The following is a 19715-nucleotide window of genomic DNA, read 5'->3' as shown; positions in this document are numbered from 1 at the left end:
TTCTAGAATATTAAATTCATGTTTCTCTCATCAATCAACTTCACAATATTTGAAAAAAAGCTCAAACACAACAGTTCTTCTGTGTCTCTTTAAAGGGAGTTACAAACTGTTGTGATGAGTATTTCCATCTTCTCTTGAAAAAAAATTCTCATTATAGTCATTTTTTTCTTTAATTTTCATGTTTTTTTTTCTTTTTTAAGTTTTTATGTTCTCCAAGGCTTCAGTTTAATAGTTTTCCGTTCGGGGCCTGAGGATTCTCTCTATTATATATATTATATATAGTATGTGGGTGAGCTCCTCGTCGTCTTGGATCAGAACTTCCTGTTTCAACGAGCATCTGGGTCTCAGCTGACAGCCTCTCTGTGACTGTTCAGGCTTCCGCAAATCTTTGGAGAAGTGCCTCACTGATCATATCAGCCTCCAGTTGTCTCTTCTGTGCCTCTGCTCTCAGTTCAGTTTCTTTCTGGAGCTCTTTTTCAAATCTTCCTTGCAGAACACCTCCAAAATGCTGAACTGATACAGCTTTTCAGTCTCTACCTGGTAACTCAAATCCTCTCTTTCTGGGGCATTTGCTGCAGCTACTGGATGTTAAGATTAAATATGTTCTCATTTGTTTAATCCAATTTAAACACAGATTAATGCTCCAGTGAGACCCGCTGAAAGCCCTTTGCCAAACTAAATTTTTTGGATGCTTAATTATTTCACTTTCTGGAGTTTTTTTCCTCAGTAAGCTAAACATTGAACTCAACATTGAGCATCTGCTTGTTTTTCTTCTCCTCCTTGAACTTTTCTTCAGCTTTCTGCAGGTTGTTCTTCAGATTTCCAGGTACTCCGCCAGTTTTTTGTCTTTTCAGGCAGCAACACATCTTAAAAAAGTTGGGACAGGTCCATTTACCAAAGGTCATCAAGTGAGTGCAGTGTTGCTCTTCCAGTACAAATGTTTGTCTATTAAACAAATCCGTGTGATAAGACACTTGCAGTTTGTCGTACATGATTTTTGATCGTTGGTGTGGTTTGAGACAATGTCTGCATTAGTTGTTGGATTTATCTTGGAATTGCTAAAGACACAGAAGAATTTATTTTAATTAATCATAAGCAATGACAGCCAGCATCCAAATGGGCCTTTAGATCTGAGAGTGCATTGAAACAGTTAAACATTTCAGTATCCTGATTGTGAAATGTTGAGCTTTGTTTAACCTATCATGTCATGAGGGTAAAACGTCGAACTTGGTTAAATATTTGACTGTATATTCTGATGACTGTTTAAAAATACTTGACACAGGAGGAGTTGATTATACACTGTGATGTGATTGGATAGAGACATGAAGACACGAGAAATTCCACAATATTTAAAGAATCGGTGATCATCTTTCCAGAAGCTTTCTGTTGAATCCTTCAACCCCATTGACCCAACATCTGTCCACCAAGAAATCAGGGTAAGCATTTCATTTGACACATTTGTCATAATTATTTGATCAGTATATCTTTGAGTAAAGGAATTCTTGACCGATTTTGACATTAATTTATCTTTACTCCTAAAAACTCTCCATTTTCAGAGGAAAAACTATCAGCAGTTCAAAAAATAATTATGTCAACCAAATGTATGCTCAGAGCAGGAAAGAATTAGCATTATTTTCTCTGTTTTAAAAGAAAGCTTGATGTTTATTCTTAATTTAGTTTATTCTTAATTTAGTTTCTGTTTTGTCTGTTTTAACCAGAATTATGGAGCACGCGATGATATTTTATTTGGTCCTCTTCTTGCCAATGTACTCAGCGTACGATTACCGTAAGTATGAAAATACTTTTGTTTATGTGTTAACTATACAATTCAATCTTTGAAAACACATTGAACACTGATAATTTTACTAATAACAGATGTAATTTAATGTAATGAATAACACGAGGAATGCTATAAAATAGTGATAATATTTCCTTTTATAACCATTCATTTCTCTTAAAGGTGGGGTCTGTGATGTTTTCTGGAGCATTTTTTATCATATTGTCTGAAAACCTCCTCACGACCCCATTGCACCCACTAAAATAGAATGTTTGGAAAAAAAATGAAATCTTTTAGTCCATTGTAGAGGGTGTAGCAAGAGGAAATGTCTGACCAATAGAAGTAATGATGAGAGTTACTTCTATTGGATTCTGACACGCCAATCAACCGTCAGCCCCCCTCACCCCTCCCCCCTGCGCGTTCACAGACTCGTGACTCGTTCATGTGTTTTGAAGCCGTGGTTTCGAGGGGTGGGCTGAAGGGAGAGCCAAGGTTGTGTATTTTCAAAAACATAGCTTGCAGGAACCGTTTTTCCAAGATCTCAGACCCCACTTTTAAGCCTAATTCACAAAGATGAACCAGATTCTTTTTTTTTGTTTCTAATTGTTTTATGCAAGACTCTTTGGGTTTGTCTCTATGACCGTGGCAGTTCAAGCCACTGGAATTGGCTTCTCCAGCTCCTTCAAGTTGTTGAAGTTCATCTGTTATAAAGAAATCTTTTTTTCATGCCACAGATTCTCAGTCAAACAGAGATCTGGGCTTTTTAAAGTTTCACCCTAATCCACTCGAGTACTGTATTTGTAGTGTGTTTAGGTTCGTTGTCCTCCTGGAAAGTGAGCGTTAGTGCCAATCTTATCTCTCTGGAAGACTGAAACAAGAAGACTTTACCTGTTTTTTGCACCATAATTCCTTCGATTCTGAACAGATACTCCAGTCTCCTCTGTGGAGCTTCCCAGCTCCTTCCTTGATACCTTTGGTCTCTTTGCAGTCTGTCTAATGCCCTCCTTACCCAGTCTGGGAGTTTTGGTGGATGGCCGTCTCTTGGTATACTTGTTGGTCCCATATTCTTTCCATTTTTGGATGATTGATCTAATGTGAGATTTTCAGAGTTTCTGATATATTTCCTCTGACCCAACCCTAATTTGTACTTGTATTTGTAAAAGAGCTCCTTGGTCTTCATGGTGTCGCTTACTAGGTGGGATGCCTTAATTCATGGTGTTCCAGACTTATTTCAGAACAGGCCTATTGTACTCTCTGTTCATGACACTCGGACCTTGGATATGGACCTTATTTTACTTACTGTACTTATTTTCATTTATTTATTTAGGGACTTCATGGCAAATGGGGTGAACACATATGCATGCATCACTTTTTGTTATTTTAAGTATTTTAAAATACTTCCACCCCTCACCCCCATTTCACTTTAACAGTTTTGATTGTTTTTGCTAATGTTTCACACTTAATTACAGGTTGTAAAACCAAAATAAGGAAAAAGGACAACCTGTATCCTTTGAAAAAACAGCAAAATTAAATTAAAAAAAACAATAAAACATGCTTTTTTTTCTAGCAAATTTGGCTTTGCGTGGTAAAGCCACTCAGTCTCAACGCTACACGGGAGACAGGGATGTACACGGGGCTGCCTACAATGCTATCGATGGAAACCAAAATTCTAACTTTGGCCACGGATCATGCACTCACACCGCTGAGCAAACCAATCCCTGGTGGAGAGTGGACCTGCTGGAGTCCTATGTAATCACTTCCATCAAGATAACCAACAGAGGAGATTGTTGCGGAAACAGGATTGCTGGGGCAGAGATTTACGTTGGCACCTCTAAAGATTACAATGGTCCCAACAGCCGACGGTGAGTGAACATTAACAGTTACATTGTGACAGTGACTGACTGGAGCACCTTTAGTTTTCTATTTTTCTGCAATGCTAATCACCACATTTCCCCCCTTTGATCTCTCCCTTTGTGAATTATTTCAGTTTATAGAAATACTGTCCAATATGTCACAACAGGTTTTAAGAATCTGACCTTTAAATCCAGTCACAACAATTACGTCCCTTACCCTGACACAACCCTGCCACTGAGAATCCTCCAAGCAGATCATAAACGTCACTGAGATGCTTTTTCTCTTCTAGGGTTGCTACAATTACAGGAATTTCTGATGGGGCAACGCAAAGTACAACTTTATCTGATGTGGTGGAGGGACGTTATGTGACTGTGGTCATACCTGGTTCAAACAAAGTTCTAACACTCTGTGAAGTGGAGGTCTACGGTTATCAAGCCCCAACTGGTAAGAATTTAAGCTATGCTTTTTAATTCATCAGAAGTTATGCTAAATAATATACCATTAACAATCTTAACAATATACCAGCTGGAGGACTGCAATTATATAATTTCCACAAAGCATGCAGCACATATTAACAATGAACAATGTAACTCATTATTAAAATAACTTCATCCACCCTTCTATCACCATCTAACCCTCTCCATTAAGGTCTTTGAACCGCTCTCAATCTTACACCTCCCCTGACACTTATTTGCCTTGGACGACCCTACCAGGGTCTAATGCCCCTGTCAGCAAAGCTTTTGTGATCATGGGGGTAACCTTTCCACTTAATTAAGGTGCAGAGTTAACAAGGCGAGAACTTGATGCATTTGAGTCAAAAACACTTTTAAAGTACAAGATCTGGATGATCTTCAATAATTATGTTTAGGGAAGGTTCTCTCCGGGTAATCCGGTTTCCTCCCACTGTCCAAAAACATGCATGTTAGGTTAACTGGTGTCTCTAAAATTGTCCTTAGGAGTAAGTGTGAGTGTGTGTGTGGTTTTTTTGTCTCGTTTGTCTTCGTGTGGCCCTGTGATGGACTGGCGACCTGTCCAGGGTGTACCCTGCCTCTCGCCCGATGACCGCTGGGACAGGCTCCAGCCTGGATAAATGGATGGATGGATGTTTAGTGGAAGTTTGCAAGGCTGTGCTAATATGAATCTAAATTGTGAATACCCTCTGACAATTTAAAGAGTAAACAAAGTCTGCAAAGGCTTGCCAAATTCATCCATCCATCCATTTTCTGTATTCGCTGAATTCATCGGTTTGATCGCGGGGGGGGGCTGGACCCTATCCCAGCGGTCATCGGGCGAGAGGCTGTGAGGTGACGGTGCTAACCACCACACCACCATGCAGCCCTTGCCAAAATTATTCAATTCAAATAAAACCAGGGCATTTATTATGAGGTGCCACAAGGGACATAAATCAGAATTAACTTCCATATACACATATGAAATTAAAGTCTTCCACATACTATACTCAAAACCTTGCACAAACACTAGTGAAAAGCTCTCACATAAACTAGTGAAAACATTTCCCTCTTATATGACCTACTCAAAAGCTCTTATACACACTACTGAAAAGCTTTCATATTAACTAATGAAAAGCTTTACCTTTCATATATACTAGTAAAAAGCTCTCATACACACTGGTCAAACCTCTCATACACACTAGTCAAACCTCTCATATATACTAGTAAAACATCTCATACACACTAGTAAAACCTCTCATACACACTAGTCAAACCTCTCATATATACTAGTAAAACATCTCATACACACTAGTCAAACCTCTCATACACACTAGTCAAACCTCTCATACACACTAGTCAAACCTCTCATATATACTAGTAAAACATCTCATACACACTAGTAAAACATCTCATACACACTAGTCAAACCTCTCATACACACTAGTCAAACCTCTCATAAATACTAGTAAAACATCTCATACACACTAGTCAAACCTCTCATACACACTAGTCAAACCTCTCATACACACTAGTAAAACCTCTCATATATACTAGTGAAACCTCTCATACACATTAGTAAAACCTCTCATACACACTAGTAAAACCTCTCATACACACTAGTCAAATATTTGTGGATTTCAGTTGCAAACAGAAGGCGTTTTATTTGAAACGGAAGGTATTTCAGTGAAATAGGAAGGCGTTTTATTAAACCGGGAGTTGTAGTTTAAACAGTAGTTGTTTTTTTTAAACAGAAGTCATTGTGGTTAGCTTCAGGCGTTTTGTGCAATCTCCGGCCGGTATTTTACGAAATAAAATAATCGACAATTGCTCAGTTACCCGCTGAATACCTCACACAAGCAGCGGCATTACTCAACTTTATTTTGGCTTCAACGGAGACCCTGTTCCGGATTCTGTACGATCATTGTCATCATTCATTGCTGCTATGTCTAGAGATGATCCTAATAATAGAGACATCATCAACACACTTCAGTTACTGATATTCAGTTATCCATGCACCGAAGCACTGTTGGGCTTGATAGTGAGGGGCACATTCCCTTCACACTGCAGCTGCAGCTGGCAAAGGCATGCTGCGCTGGCGGGACGGAAAAAGAGATGCTAAGCGGCTATCCACCGAGTCCGGAGCTGGAGTTGAAGTGATCGGTTGCTGCCCAAGCGACGTAGCATTTAACAGGGTCCTGATCGTCTCCGTTTAAGCCAAAATATTGTAGACGCGCTATTGGTTTTTAAGTGTAGATGGCTCGACCGTGCCTTTCCGAAGCGCCGATGGCATGACCGCAATCCGCTGAACACCTCACACGAGCCGTGGCATTACTCAACAATATTTTAGCTTCAACGGAAGCTAAAAGTGTAGTGAACATTTTTCAAGTGGATCCCTTTTGCATTCACCCCCATTTCACTTCACCAGTTTTGATTATTTTTGTTGATTTTTCACACTGAACAAGTTGTAACATCAAAAAAGGAAAAAAAAAACAACATAAAAACTCTCCTGCTGGGGCCCAAAATCAGGACTAAACAAGGTGAGGCTGTGTTTCAGTTTTATGCTCCTAAAATCTGGAACAGCCTTCCAGAAGATGTGAGACAGGCCTCAACTCTGACAATGTTTAAATCCAGGCTGAAAACTGTTCTATTTAGCTGTGCATATGACACCTGAAAGTATTTTATCTGCACTCTTCACTTTTAAATTAATTAATTAATGATTATTTTTAATGGGTTTTTAAAAATTTAAAAATATGTTTTTTTTTTTATTATTATTTTTATTATTATTTCTTTTTAATGATTTTATTGCCTTCTTGTGATTTTTATGTAGCTGTGAAGCACTTTGAATGGCCTTGTGTACGAATTGTGCTCTATAAAATGGCTTGCCTTGCCTATCCTATGAAAAACCAGCACAAAAAAACAATAAAACATGCTTTTTTTTCCAGCAAATTTGGCTTTGCGTGGTAAAGCCACTCAGTCTCAACGCTACACAGGAGACAGGGATGTACACGGGGCTGCCTACAATGCTATCGATGGAAACCAAAATTCTAACTTTGGCCACGGATCATGCACTCACAGCGCTGAGCAAACCAATCCCTGGTGGAGAGTGGACCTGCTGGAGTCCTATGTAATCACTTCCATCAAAATAACCAACAGAGGAGATTGTTGCGGAAACAGGATTGCTGGGGCAGAGATTCACATTGGCAGCTCTAAAGATTACAATGGTCCCAACAGCCGACGGTGAGTGAACATTAACAGTTACATTGTGACAGTGACTGACTGGAGCACCTTTAGTTTTCTATTTTTCTGCAATGCTAATCACCACATTTCCCCCCTTTGATCTCTCCTTTTGTGAATTATTTTAGTTTATAGAAATACTGTCCAATATGTCACAACAGGTTTTGAGAATCTGACCTTTAAATCAAGTCACAACAATTACGTCCCTTAACCCGACACAACCCTGCCACTGAGAATCCTCCAAGCAGATCATAAACGTCACTGAGATGCTTTTTCTCTTCTAGGGTTGCTACAATTACAGGAATTTCTGATGGGGCAACGCAAAGTACAACTTTATCTGATGCGGTGGAGGGACGTTATGTGACTGTGGTCATACCTGGTTCAAACAAAGTTCTTTCACTCTGTGAAGTGGAGGTCTACGGTTTTAATGCCCGAACTGGTAAGAATTTAAGCTATGAATTTTAATTCATCAGAGGTTTTATATATATATTTGAATTTTAAATTTCCCCCACGGGGGATGAATAAAGTCTTTTTTATTCTATTCTAATCTATCTATCTATCTATCTATCTATACATATATAATAACATAGATATTTGTCCTATTGAGCAAAGTAGAAGGAATATAACTTTAATTAAACTTTCTTTCTTGTGTTTTTGAAACTTGCTAAAAAGAGAACTCTTTAAATACCAACATTCCTCTTGGCCTAAGTCAAATAAAGGACATGCAAATGGTGAAAATGAGGTGTATCTTTTTAGTCAACCTATCCAGCACTTACTAAGTCATGTCTATTTCTTCTACCAGGTAAGGCATAATCAGCAGCATCGCCAAAGGTACTACCGTTGAATTTCAGTGTACCAGGATGGATGGCCGCGATGTTAACATATTCATTCCAGGCAGACAGGAAGGAGTACCTAACTCTGTGCGAGGTGGAGGTGTATGGTTCTGTCTTAGATTACATTTAAACTCTAATTCATTTGCAAATCATTAAAAAAAAAAACAAATAAATAATTAGTTACATTAATAGGAATGCAAAGACATCAGATTACTGATCACTGTTCAGTAACTGGTAATTGTATTAGCACTGGCTGTAGCTACAAACTACACTGTCTTCTTTGCTGAAATAAACTGAAATCTTTTAAAATAAAAAATAAAACAAATCTTACACAGGCATTTGTGTCTTCCCTTTTGTCATTGCAGCAAATCTGTGTAAATCATTTTAACAATAAGTTATAAACTAATCAGTGAGAGCCAATTCAAAGAAAGTAGCCTAGCTAAGGAAACCAACAGATTACACTGAAAGCATCCACACGAGCTAATTTACTGCACACGCAGTCAGCAGCATTTCAGTGACAGTTACCCGGTGCTTTGCAGCCCTCTTTCACAATCATCAGATATTCAGAGATGTGCTCTCCTGTTATACTGAGCAGGACACAGGGCTCTTATGAGGCTCAGAAATGATCTCGTCATGTATAATGAGCTCTTTGTCACGTAAAGCTTTTATCATTTTGGGGGTTTTCTGTGATTGTACACAACATACTGATAAAACCAGCTTTGTGTCTTCAGTCAGAGGCTTCTTCAGCTCTGCTGCGATACAGGAGGTCATTCCCATTCATTCATTTATCTTATTTAGTGTTTTCCCCAATTTCACCCCTTTTTTTTTTTAAATCAATCAAATACACTGTAACCATATATTTCCCTCGTGGGATTTCTCTGGAATCGTTCCATTTAATGCGACCTGAGAAAAAGCACGGCAATGTGCTTCAACTGACCTGAGACCAGCGTCTTCGTAGTGGGGGTGGTTGACGATTGGTCGCCCAGTGGAAAGCTTCACGCTGGCCATCGTGGGCATAGCTCCCGCAAACACAGAATCCGATGTAAATGAAAAATGAAAACGTTGCTGTATTATTAGAAAGTTGGGTTTGTATATGTGTTTAACAATGTTAAACTGTGCTTTTTGGGCTGGATTTCTGTTCTTTTTATCTGGTAAATATTTCTAGAATATTAAATTCATGTTTCTCTAATCAATCAACTTCACAATATTTGAAAAAAAGCTCAAACACAACAGTTCTTCTGTGTCTCTTTAAAGGGAGTTACAAACTGTTGTGATGAGTATTTCCATCTTCTCTCGAAAAAAAATTCTCATTATAGCCATTTTTTTCTTTAATTTTCCCTTTAGAAAGCTGTGTTTTACATGTTTTTTAAAAACTCAAGTGGTAATGAGTGGCCAGGATGGCTCTACTACTTCTGCTTCTTGAATGAAGGGAAAAACTTCTTCTGATATGGTAGGAAGTCTTTGTCCGAGCAGATGACATGTTTTCTTTTTTCTTTTTTAAGTTTGTTTGTTCTCCAAGGCTTCAGTTTAATAGTTTTCCGTTCGGGGCCTGAGGATTCTCTCTATCGAGTATGTGGGTGAGCTCCTCGTCGTCTTGGATCAGAACTTCCTGTTTCAACGAGCATCTGGGTCTCAGCTGACAGCCTCTCTGTGACTGTTCAGGCTTCCGCAAATCTTTGGAGAAGTGCCTCACTGATCATATCAGCCTCCAGTTGTCTCTTCTGTGCCTCTGCTCTCAGTTCAGTTTCTTTCTGGAGCTCTCTTTCAAATCTTCCTTGCAGAACACCTCCAAAATGCTGAACTGATACAGCTTTTCAGTCTCTACCTGGTAACTCAAATCCTCTCTTTCTGGGGCATTTGCTGCAGCTGCTGGATGTTAAGATTAAATATGTTCTCATTTGTTTAATCCAATTTAAACACAGATTAATGCTCCAGTGAGACCCGCTGAAAGCCCTTTGCCAAACTAAATTTTTTGGATGCTTAATTATTTCACTTTCTGGAGTTTTTTTCCTCAGTAAGCTAAACATTGAACTCAACATTGAGCATCTGCTTGTTTTTCTTCTCCTCCTTGAACTTTTCTTCAGCTTTCTGCAGGTTGTTCTTCAGATTTCCAGGTACTCCGCCAGTTTTTTGTCTTTTCAGGCAGCAACACATCTTAAAAAAGTTGGGACAGGTCCATTTACCAAAGGTCATCAAGTGAGTGCAGTGTTGCTCTTCCAGTACAAATGTTTGTCTATTAAACAAATCCGTGTGATAAGACACTTGCAGTTTGTCGTACATGATTTTTGATCGTTGGTGTGGTTTGAGACGATGTCTGCATTAGTTGTTTGATTTATCTTGGAATTGCTAAAGACACAGAAGGATTTATTTTAATTAATCACAAGCAATGACAGCCAGCATCCAAATGGGCCTTTAGATCTGAGAGTGCATTGAAAGAGTTAAACATTTCAGTATCCAGTGTGTGAAATGTTGAGCTTTGTTTAACCTATTATGACAAACGTCGAACTTGGTGAACACTCTGGAGTCTAAGAACCCGCCGGCGGGATTTTTGACACTTCTCCAAAAACACATCTGTAACTCTGTGAGTTTTTGTCATTCAAACATGTGACACCATTAAAAACCTTGAAACTTCTACTTTTCAAATATATATATATTAAAATAAATTATATAGGTGGCCCTTTTTAAAGAGAGTGAACAGAAATCTTTGGATTTTCTGTAGTCTCAGACTGCAGCAGCCTCCTAGGCCACACCTATCGCTATTCACATGTTAAGTACCAAGTGATTGAGTGGCTATTCACAGGTGAGAACACGCCCCATTCAGCCAGCATAAACAGACAATTATCACATGGAGAGTGACAGGGGGGTGGGGGCAATCAGGGGTGTTACACACCCATCTAATTAGTATTCAACTAACAGAGACACTGCCTTGAGTTGCAATGACTTTTTTACAATTTGTGTGGAAACAACAAAACATTTCTGACTGCACTCTTTACTTTTATGCAGCCAACACTTTTGTTTACAAGGTTCAACCTTCAAAAGTCTTGCCTAGATATATTTATAGTGTGTTTTCTTGCACTGTTTGAAGACCTCTAAAACTTGTTTTTTGTACAGTTGTGTTTCCCCTCAATTTAAATAAAACTTGTTTGTATTACATTCACTTCACTCTCATATTGTTTTTTGTTAGGCTTTTCAGAATAGAACCATATGTGTCACTTTTGCATAGATGTTTACAGTTAGTTGAAATACTTCAAAATGTCAAGGTGTTGCAAACTGCCTCAAAGTCTTTGAAAGGTCTTAAGGCTGAGTTATACTTCTTTTAACTGCCCTTGCGCTTTCTTCTTGCGCGTATGTTAATGGCTCGAGACGTTTATGCTTCATTTAGCTTTGCCGGCGCTTGCGTGTGCTGCATGGCGATTCACTGCCAGGACAGTAGGTGGAGTAGCGGGTTTTTTCAATGACAAGCCTACTACGATGAAAGCAAATTCACCGCCAGGACCTCTTCGAGTGGATTCATGCTTCTTCTTCTTGTAAATAGCCGGTATTTTGTCAGATTTTCAACACCTTGGGGGTCTAAACGACTACTTTCTCGCCTGAAAATGTTTCAAATGTTGCTAAAGTCATATATTTACAGAGTTTATAGCTTAAGGGAAATCAGCTTTTCAGGCTGGCTGATTTCGGCTCGGGCAGGAGTGAAGTGCACTGTGTGTAAACGCTCTGCATGCTGTCTGATCGATGAGTATGTCGTTTTCAAGTAGTAGGCTTGCGTCTTTTCTTGCGTGAAGTTTAGAAAATTGAGGTGATACACGCAAGCTCGCAATGGGGGGCTTGCAACCGCGCAAGGGCTTGCGTTTCTTCTTGCGTCTTGCTTTGCGTCTTGCGTTACCGACTATAAACCAGGCTTTAGACTCCAGAGGGTTAAGTGCGATTGGTGCTTGCCAGGTTTGAGGAACCAGCCACTTGTTTTCCAGTGAGACGATCTGTGCTCAAGGAAGTAAACAGCATTTTTTGTCAAAGCCTCATCAGGAAGAAAACTTTAATCTGTGAGGCTCATTCCAAAAATTCCTCTTCAGGTGCGCCACAGGGGAGGAGTCGTCTGTTAACTCAGGACCTTCCTGCAAACGCTGGCACGGCACCAGGTGGTTATCACAGCAACCTTCCCTGCAGCCTGGGTGGTGAGCAGCACTTGGAAAGGTTCTGACCACTCCTGATGGTTCCCCTTCTTGGTCCTCATCACAACCCCGTCGCCAGGCTTAAAGAGATGGGACCAAAGTGTTTTATTTGAAGAGAAACTCAGGGAGATCTGTTATAAACTATGGTGAAACACAACATGAATACAATAAAGAAGAAGAGGCAAAGTGATAAAAAAAGACCCAAAAAGACTACTCTCAAGGATGCTGGACGAACTGTATGAGATTATCGACTGGCAAGAAGCCCGTCCTACGTGCATGTTAAAATTGGCTTTGTTCTTAGACATTATGAATGAAATAGGGCTCAGTACTTTTCCATATGACCTAAATTGATCCAGAAGTAGAAAGACAAAACAATTAGGAAATCCTGGGAAAGCAAGGGCAGATTCACACACACACATTGTTTTGGGCTGATCCAGAGAATATGACGAAGCATGTTGAACCTACTCATGTCCAATCATACTCGGTCGAATGTGAGTCCAACCTATGACACTTTAAATAAACATGATAACCGGAAATCATGGCCAGTCTGACAGACTTCCTGCGGGAGCTTTGTTCCACTGAGCCCAGCGCTGATATGCTTTGATGTGTGACTACCAATAAACACTTCATTTTCACTTGAATTACTTCGGTCCGTTCTTGAGCCTCCTACTAAAAGAACCGAATCTAATAAATGGTGCCGTGACACGAGGTTGGAAGGCTAAAGGACCACCGTGTTGTGACACTGACCCCGTGCGAGGGAGGACGCCTCGAGGTGATAGGAGAGACAGCTTTTTTCAGACAATCAGGCGCCAAGAAAAAAGGTGAGCAGAACACCACTTAATGACTAAATGTGAAATTTCTGCATATTGGGTAAACTAAATGAAGTTGTCTGAATTGAGTTGTCCTCTGGTCATCGTAGATCCAAGTGATAATGTACTGTCTGATGTTTTCATTGAATAGTAACACGTCCAGTGTTTAAACACATACTTTTACACAGGGAAAGTAAATAAGGGTCCTGACAAGTGAATTCGAACAAAGTGACAAGATAAATTCATTTTATAAATGAATATCCCAATAGGGGAACTTGTCTTCAAAATTATTTTCCGTGCACTAATAGCTAAGTGTGGCCGAAGTAGTTTATAAAATCCCAAATATGTGGGTAAACTAAATAAATAAAATTAGTGGTCTAATTCTGACACGGAAAGATTCTCCTCTGACGAAAGTTAGGATGAGGGATTGAGTCTCCCGGAGTGCGAAGCGGTCTATAATCCCGAAACAGAGTCGGTCTGACAAGAATAAATTTATACTTGCATGGCACAGGGTCAGATTTTTTCATTTTCATGCAACTGTGGGGTGGGGTTCGCCGCTCGAAGAAATTTGACTGCGCCAGCAGATCTTGAGTGGTTTCTGTTCAATATTGGGGTTTGGTATAGTGAAAAGGGGGGAGAACAAGTGGCTGCGCGTGCTATGCGGGTCGCTTTGTTTGGGGAAAACAGTATTTTTATGGTGTGAATATGTCACAAAAAAAAAAAAAATTGAATGAAAGATGGAAGAAATGGTCCCGGGGTGAGAAGAAAAACGAGGGACAGATAAATTGCACTGGAGAAATGCAGAAAAAGAGTGTGAGTTTGCTCCACTGAGGCTGAGTGTGTGTGTTCAAAATGTTTTCAAAACAAACGAGAGTAAGAATCAAGCACATGCAGGGTACAGAAGGAAAGAGTTGATATATGATATATTTGATCCCAAAGTTTGACAAAAGTTAATAATTTTTTTTCAGCATCAAAGCACTAATAAGAGACCTGTAAGGAAAAAATTTACAGATTTGGAGGCTTGACCTGAGGCCTGAAGTTTCTAACTAAAGATCAGCTGTGCAGCAGCATTACAGGAAATAATGAATAATGAAAAGCCTCAAACGCTTTTTGAGCCATAATATTCCCAAGTTAATTTTATAGTTGTTCTCTTTATCATAAATGCGCACACCCTAAGATTGTCTTTTCTTTCTCTCATTCAGCCCTGAGAGTGAGAACAATCCAAACAGACTCTGGGTGATCATTGGACTGAGTTTATAATGATATACTGCTTATAATATAGGTTTAATTTGTATTAGAGCAAATAGTTTTGATTCATCCGTCTTATTTTAAAATGCATATGATTGGGAAAGACACCAAAGTATGTAGATAAACTGAAAACAGCTTTACGATGAAAAAATCAGAGATGAGATAAAACACAATAAATCCAGGAAGAACAGTGTTTGAGACATTCATACAAATTGTTGCTGAAATAGGATTTAACAGCTCTCTTAAAGAGCTAAAGTCAAATACACAAGCAGAGTGTTTAGGAGATTTGCTCCTTTAATTAAAATATAATCTGAAAAAATGTTCTACAAAGTGAAATGTTATGATTCCACCTGAAACAGGACTGAGATCAGGCAGTCAGACCATATGACACAGATTAAACAACCAGGATTTAGGATTTAATATCATGGCCAGAGAGTCAGATGTCAAACAATTTGATAACATGTTAAATTTATTGAGGCTTAGCCTTTATTCTTATTAGGAGATATTAACTTGACTTTAAAATTTTAGCTGCTCGGAATTTCCTCTGCCTCAGGTCACCAATTCAATATTCAATAGTTATCACCAATATTTAGATTCAAACTAAACCATTTGACTATTTAACTAAATCATTTAACTAGTTAACTGCAGCAGATCTATGAAATAATTCATATGCTAACTTAACAAAAAAAGCAAATAGATTTAAATCCATTGGAAGAATACAGAAAGGACAGCTGCAGCAAAGACTGAGCCATAACAAGGCAAGTCAAGGTTTGTTTTTAAGGCGCATTTAAAAACCGTGAGCAGAGTGCAGCTTGGTGAGCCAAAACAAAATCTATACAGACACAGACTTAACTTTGGATGAAGCTATCCCTAGTATGCATTATATTATGCATTATTGAACCTATATGATATATAATATATGAATGTTTTCAGGTTGTCCCACATGAGGCCTGGACGAGGAGAAAATACCCTGTCCATAGCTTCTTTGGGACACTAGGAGATATTTTGTGAATGTGGAAAATTTGGGTTGCCAAGCGACAGCCATGGTGAGTGGGGGCTGAGGAGATCCCAAAGGGGGTGTTCCCAAAGGGGGCACTAACGGCTTGGGGGACAAGGGCTACCTGAGGGGGGAGGAGAAGGACACCAATAGGTGGCGTGATGGAAATTCAAACTGTGCTGAGTCAGTGCCTGTGGTTGAAAGAAAAAGGATATGAATGGGATGAATGAAATGTTCTGTAATTAAGTGTTTTGGGTCATCGGAAGACGTTCCATTAGAGATGACCAGAAAGTGTTTAATCTACTACACTAAATCGATCAATCAATCAGACGTTATTTATATAGCAGTTTATATAGCACTTATCAACCCAAGAAAATATAGAACAAAGACCTTTCAGATCAAACGAAGCAGTGAAACCAAAGGCCACATACAGACACATGCACACTCACATATAAAGCCACGCACACACACACGCCACACATACTGGAAGCAGGGGCCACAATGTGATCCTTAAAGAAAAATAAAGGATGAATTAGGATAAATAAAGAAATAAAATTAACCTAGGCTTTTAATATCTGTATGGAAACATGTTATGGTATCATGTGATGTTAGAAACAGCTCTGATGTCACCCCGTTAATACCACAGGAGGTGTTTCTGATTCAATTAGAACCGGAAAAAACTTAATGCTAATCCTGAACTATCTGTGTACGGCTCAGCATCAAAAAACACAGCCACTTGTAAAAATTAAACAACATTATTACTAGCAAACAAGTAAGAATAAAGCAGGTTATGCTGAAATTTTATTTTTTAACGCTCTGACCTGAATTCAGAGAGGACAGACAATATTTATCCTAAACAAGTTAATCAGTTCTTCATTGGAAAAATGTCTACTTTCTTGATGCTGTGCTGCTCCCAATATGAGATCTAACCACAAATATTTCTGTCCTGCAGCAAACAACAACACAGGAGGAGAAACTGCAGTGGAGCAGTTCGGCAATTAATTAACAATTAATCATTCAAACTTCTCAAGTTTTCCCAAAAATTCTGTGTGTGTTTGTGTCTTCTTTTGCATTAAGACTTCCCGGACCTGGAAGAGGAAGACATGGAATCAAACTCATAATATGAAGACCACTGTTTGTTTACTTAGGCCTAAATGAAGACATGAGGGTTGCTTGGTCAAACCCAGAAATGCGATATATGTTTGTCATTTGTTGTCATCTGTTGTCCTAACCTGTGGTGTCTGGTGTTGAGTGTTGTTTGTGTGTTGTCATGATCCCAAAACTGTCTAAATGATTTTCCACAGCAGAATAAATGGATAATACAGAAGATCTCATGAATGCTGGACAGCAACTTGGTGAGAATTCTGGTGTTGTCCTATAAAGAAGGATTATACCAACTGTGTTGATGTTGATCGTGAGGATGTGTTCCCTAGATAATTTAAATTTTTAAACAGCAAAATAAGGAGATGGCACGGGATTTCTCATTAAGGCTGCAAGCAGCTTGATGACTATTCTAGTTCCTTAAAACAAGGGTTATACCAACTGGCCAGTTGTTTTGTTTTGGGTTCTGTTTATTTTGTTATTTCTTTGATTTTCTTTTGTTTTGTTTATTTTGACTTTGGTTTTGTTTGGGGTCCATATGAAAAATAAATGAAAAATGAATTGGTCATTGAAATTGAACCTATCAAAGAGAGATACCCTAGTATAGAAATACAGTGGAAATGACATTTTGCACTACTGCACTGCGAGATTTGCTAATATTATTCCACAGATTCAGAACCACTACAGGACGTACGGCCGGAGGACTCATAAGCTTGAGTTCTGGGAGGCCTTTCCCATCATGCCAAGATGATGGTGGAGAACTATACAACGAAATTGTCACAAAAGAAAATTAGTTAGGGAGGGGATGCTGAATATCCCTCAAGGAAGCGATGTACTGGTGACCTCTCCTTCCAAGATTAGCTCCGGATCAGCCAAGAGGAAAACAGAGCACCGACAGGATTGGACCACAAGAGACCACACGACTCGTCATGTGGTCATCTAAGAAAGATATATCATTTAAAAGAAAAGTTAATCATAATTGTTCAAGAGGCTAATATACTCATATAATCGAGCCTTGGTTAAATTTATATTTGTTGTGTTTCACTTTTTAAAGTGTTTAGCTAATTCCTCTTAAAGGCTGATAATGAATCATTTTTAGAATGTCAATTGCCAGTGGGGTGACTCGGCTGTTTGGAGCGGGACCTTAGACTTAGAACGGTAATAAGTTGGTCGGTCGCCAAGTGCAACTAGGGGCCATAGGTGAATTTTTCCCGGATACATCGGGTTTTCGCTCCTATTCGCTGCAAACGGTGGACGAACCTGCTGGTAATGTTAATTGCCTTATGCAATGTTTGAGTGTCAGTAGAATAGAAATTATGTGAAATTTGTTGATAAATCAGTGTTGTGTTGTTATGGTACTTATGGGGGAGCAAGGCCTTGCTAACCACATAAGATTTTAGGCCATTATGAACAAAAAGTCCACACAGAGGATAGGTTCGGTAGCCTGGGTGCCAGCCGAACTTAGCCCCGCCCATAAAAGTTTTGGTCTGGAAGTTCGGTCTGGCTCTGCTCAGTTGGGAAATCATTATGCCCGACCAAGAATTGGTCGGACCAATCAGATTGCCAGGGCGGGCTTTATACGATGATGGACAGATGATCAACAGGGACATTATCGACTACGTCACTAAAGAGCTGAACACGGCTGCCGCTGGAGAGCTAGGGCGTGTAGATTCTGGCATCGAGTCTGTTCTACAGGATCTCCACATTGCATTCATTTTGAAAGACGAACAGAGGAACGCGATAAAGGCTTTTATCGATAGAAAATATGTTTTTGCCGTCCTTCCTACAACAAGTGTGTGTCGCTTAATCTACGTCACATACTACGTTGCTCTGATTGGTTGTAGGTCTATCCAATTGAGCGAAGAGGCATTTTTTCTCCTGGTTCGGTTGAAACACGCCCCATACCCAAATCTCTATTGAGCGGTATCAGACTCACATTCTGACTAGAATCGTGAGTATGACGTAGTCAGGCTATAGGTTCGGGGCCACATACACACAATACATATAGCAAATTATTATTTTCTAAGAAATGTGCTCATTTGCAGAGTTATAATCAGTGACTTATGAAGGTCTTAACCCTCTCGGAAAGAGTTTCTGTTCAGAGTAAAATGATGGAATAGTCCGGATTTGAAGGTGTAGCTTAAGCATTAGAATTATGTTTACTATTTCCATGCCTGTGCAATGAAGATTTGCTTGCTGCTTTAATTGCAATGATGAACAGCTTTCACATAAGCTTACATAATAACACATGAAGTCACATCAAAAGGGGGATGACAGACATCTCCTAACTGGTTGTGCTACATCTTAAAAGGTAAGTGGCTCTTGCAGTTTGGGGGGTGGCTGCTAAAGTCTTGCTACTGCTAATACAGATGTGACACAATACAGAAAATGACAGTCCTACCTCAGTTATTTGACTGAATTAGTTGAAATGATAAAATCACTTCAAAAGGGGGATTGTTAAAATTGGCTTTGTTCTTAGACATTATGAATGAAATAGGGCTCAGTACTTTTCCATTTGACCTAAAGTGATCCAGGAATAGAAAGACAAAACAATTAGGAAAGCCTGGGAAAGCAAGGGCAGATTCACACACACACATTGTTTTGGGCTGATCCAGAGAATATGACGAAGCATGTTGAACCTACTCATGTCCAATCATACTCGGTCGAATGTGAGTCCAACCTATGACACTTTAAATAAACATGATAACCGGAAATCATGGCCAGTCTGACAGACTTCCTGCGGGAGCTCTGTTCCACTGAGCCCAGCGCTGATATGCTTTGATGTGTGACTACCAATAAACACTTCATTTTCACTTGAATTACTTCGGTCCGTTCTTGAGCCTCCTACTAAAAGAACCGAATCTAATATGCACGTTCCTACAAAGTCTGCCCCCAACCAGTGTCACGAAAACAACGTCCCAGTCTGGCCCAGAGTTTGACTCAGGACTTAGCCTCTCAAAACTTCTTCAAACCCAGATAGCAGTGGAGTGCTTGAGTGCCCTCAAGCCGGGCAGGTCCGCCATCCTGATCAACCGCTCGCCCCGCCTCCACACAGTGTTATATCTCATCAGCGGACCTGTTGCGGACTCTAGGCGGATCCGCACATCGTACGCGCTCCCCAGATAGCAGTGGACTCCGGGGCGGATCCGCCGTCCTGATCAACCGCTCGCCCCGCCTCCACACAGTGTTATATCTCATCAGCGGACCTGTTGCGGACTATATGTGGATCCGCACATTGTAC

At 39.7% G+C, this 19715-nt stretch overlaps 1 protein-coding gene and 1 long non-coding RNA gene across 2 annotated transcripts in view; both read left to right on the top strand.

Moving 5' to 3' along the window:
* Positions 1-1258: 1258 nt before the first annotated feature.
* The window catches only part of LOC142380383 (uncharacterized), a 29908-nt gene continuing 11451 nt past the window's right edge, over positions 1259-19715 (top strand). The window contains exons 1-4 of the mRNA XM_075466202.1: positions 1259-1436; positions 1719-1786; positions 3345-3639; positions 3921-4075. Coding sequence (XP_075322317.1) covers positions 1723-1786; positions 3345-3639; positions 3921-4075 — 514 coding nt within the window. The 5' untranslated portion in view covers positions 1259-1436; positions 1719-1722. The remainder of the gene's footprint in view (positions 1437-1718; positions 1787-3344; positions 3640-3920; positions 4076-19715) is intronic.
* LOC142380385 (uncharacterized) lies at positions 15527-19293 on the top strand. The gene is made up of 2 exons (XR_012769830.1): positions 15527-17908; positions 18452-19293. It is a non-coding gene; the product is annotated as an uncharacterized LOC142380385 (long non-coding RNA).

Source organism: Odontesthes bonariensis, chromosome 5 (genome assembly GCF_027942865.1).
Source record: "Odontesthes bonariensis isolate fOdoBon6 chromosome 5, fOdoBon6.hap1, whole genome shotgun sequence".
NCBI lineage: Eukaryota > Metazoa > Chordata > Actinopteri > Atheriniformes > Atherinopsidae > Odontesthes > Odontesthes bonariensis.
Note: the sequence above shows the minus strand (reverse complement) of the source record. Positions and strands in the feature narration are given on the sequence as shown.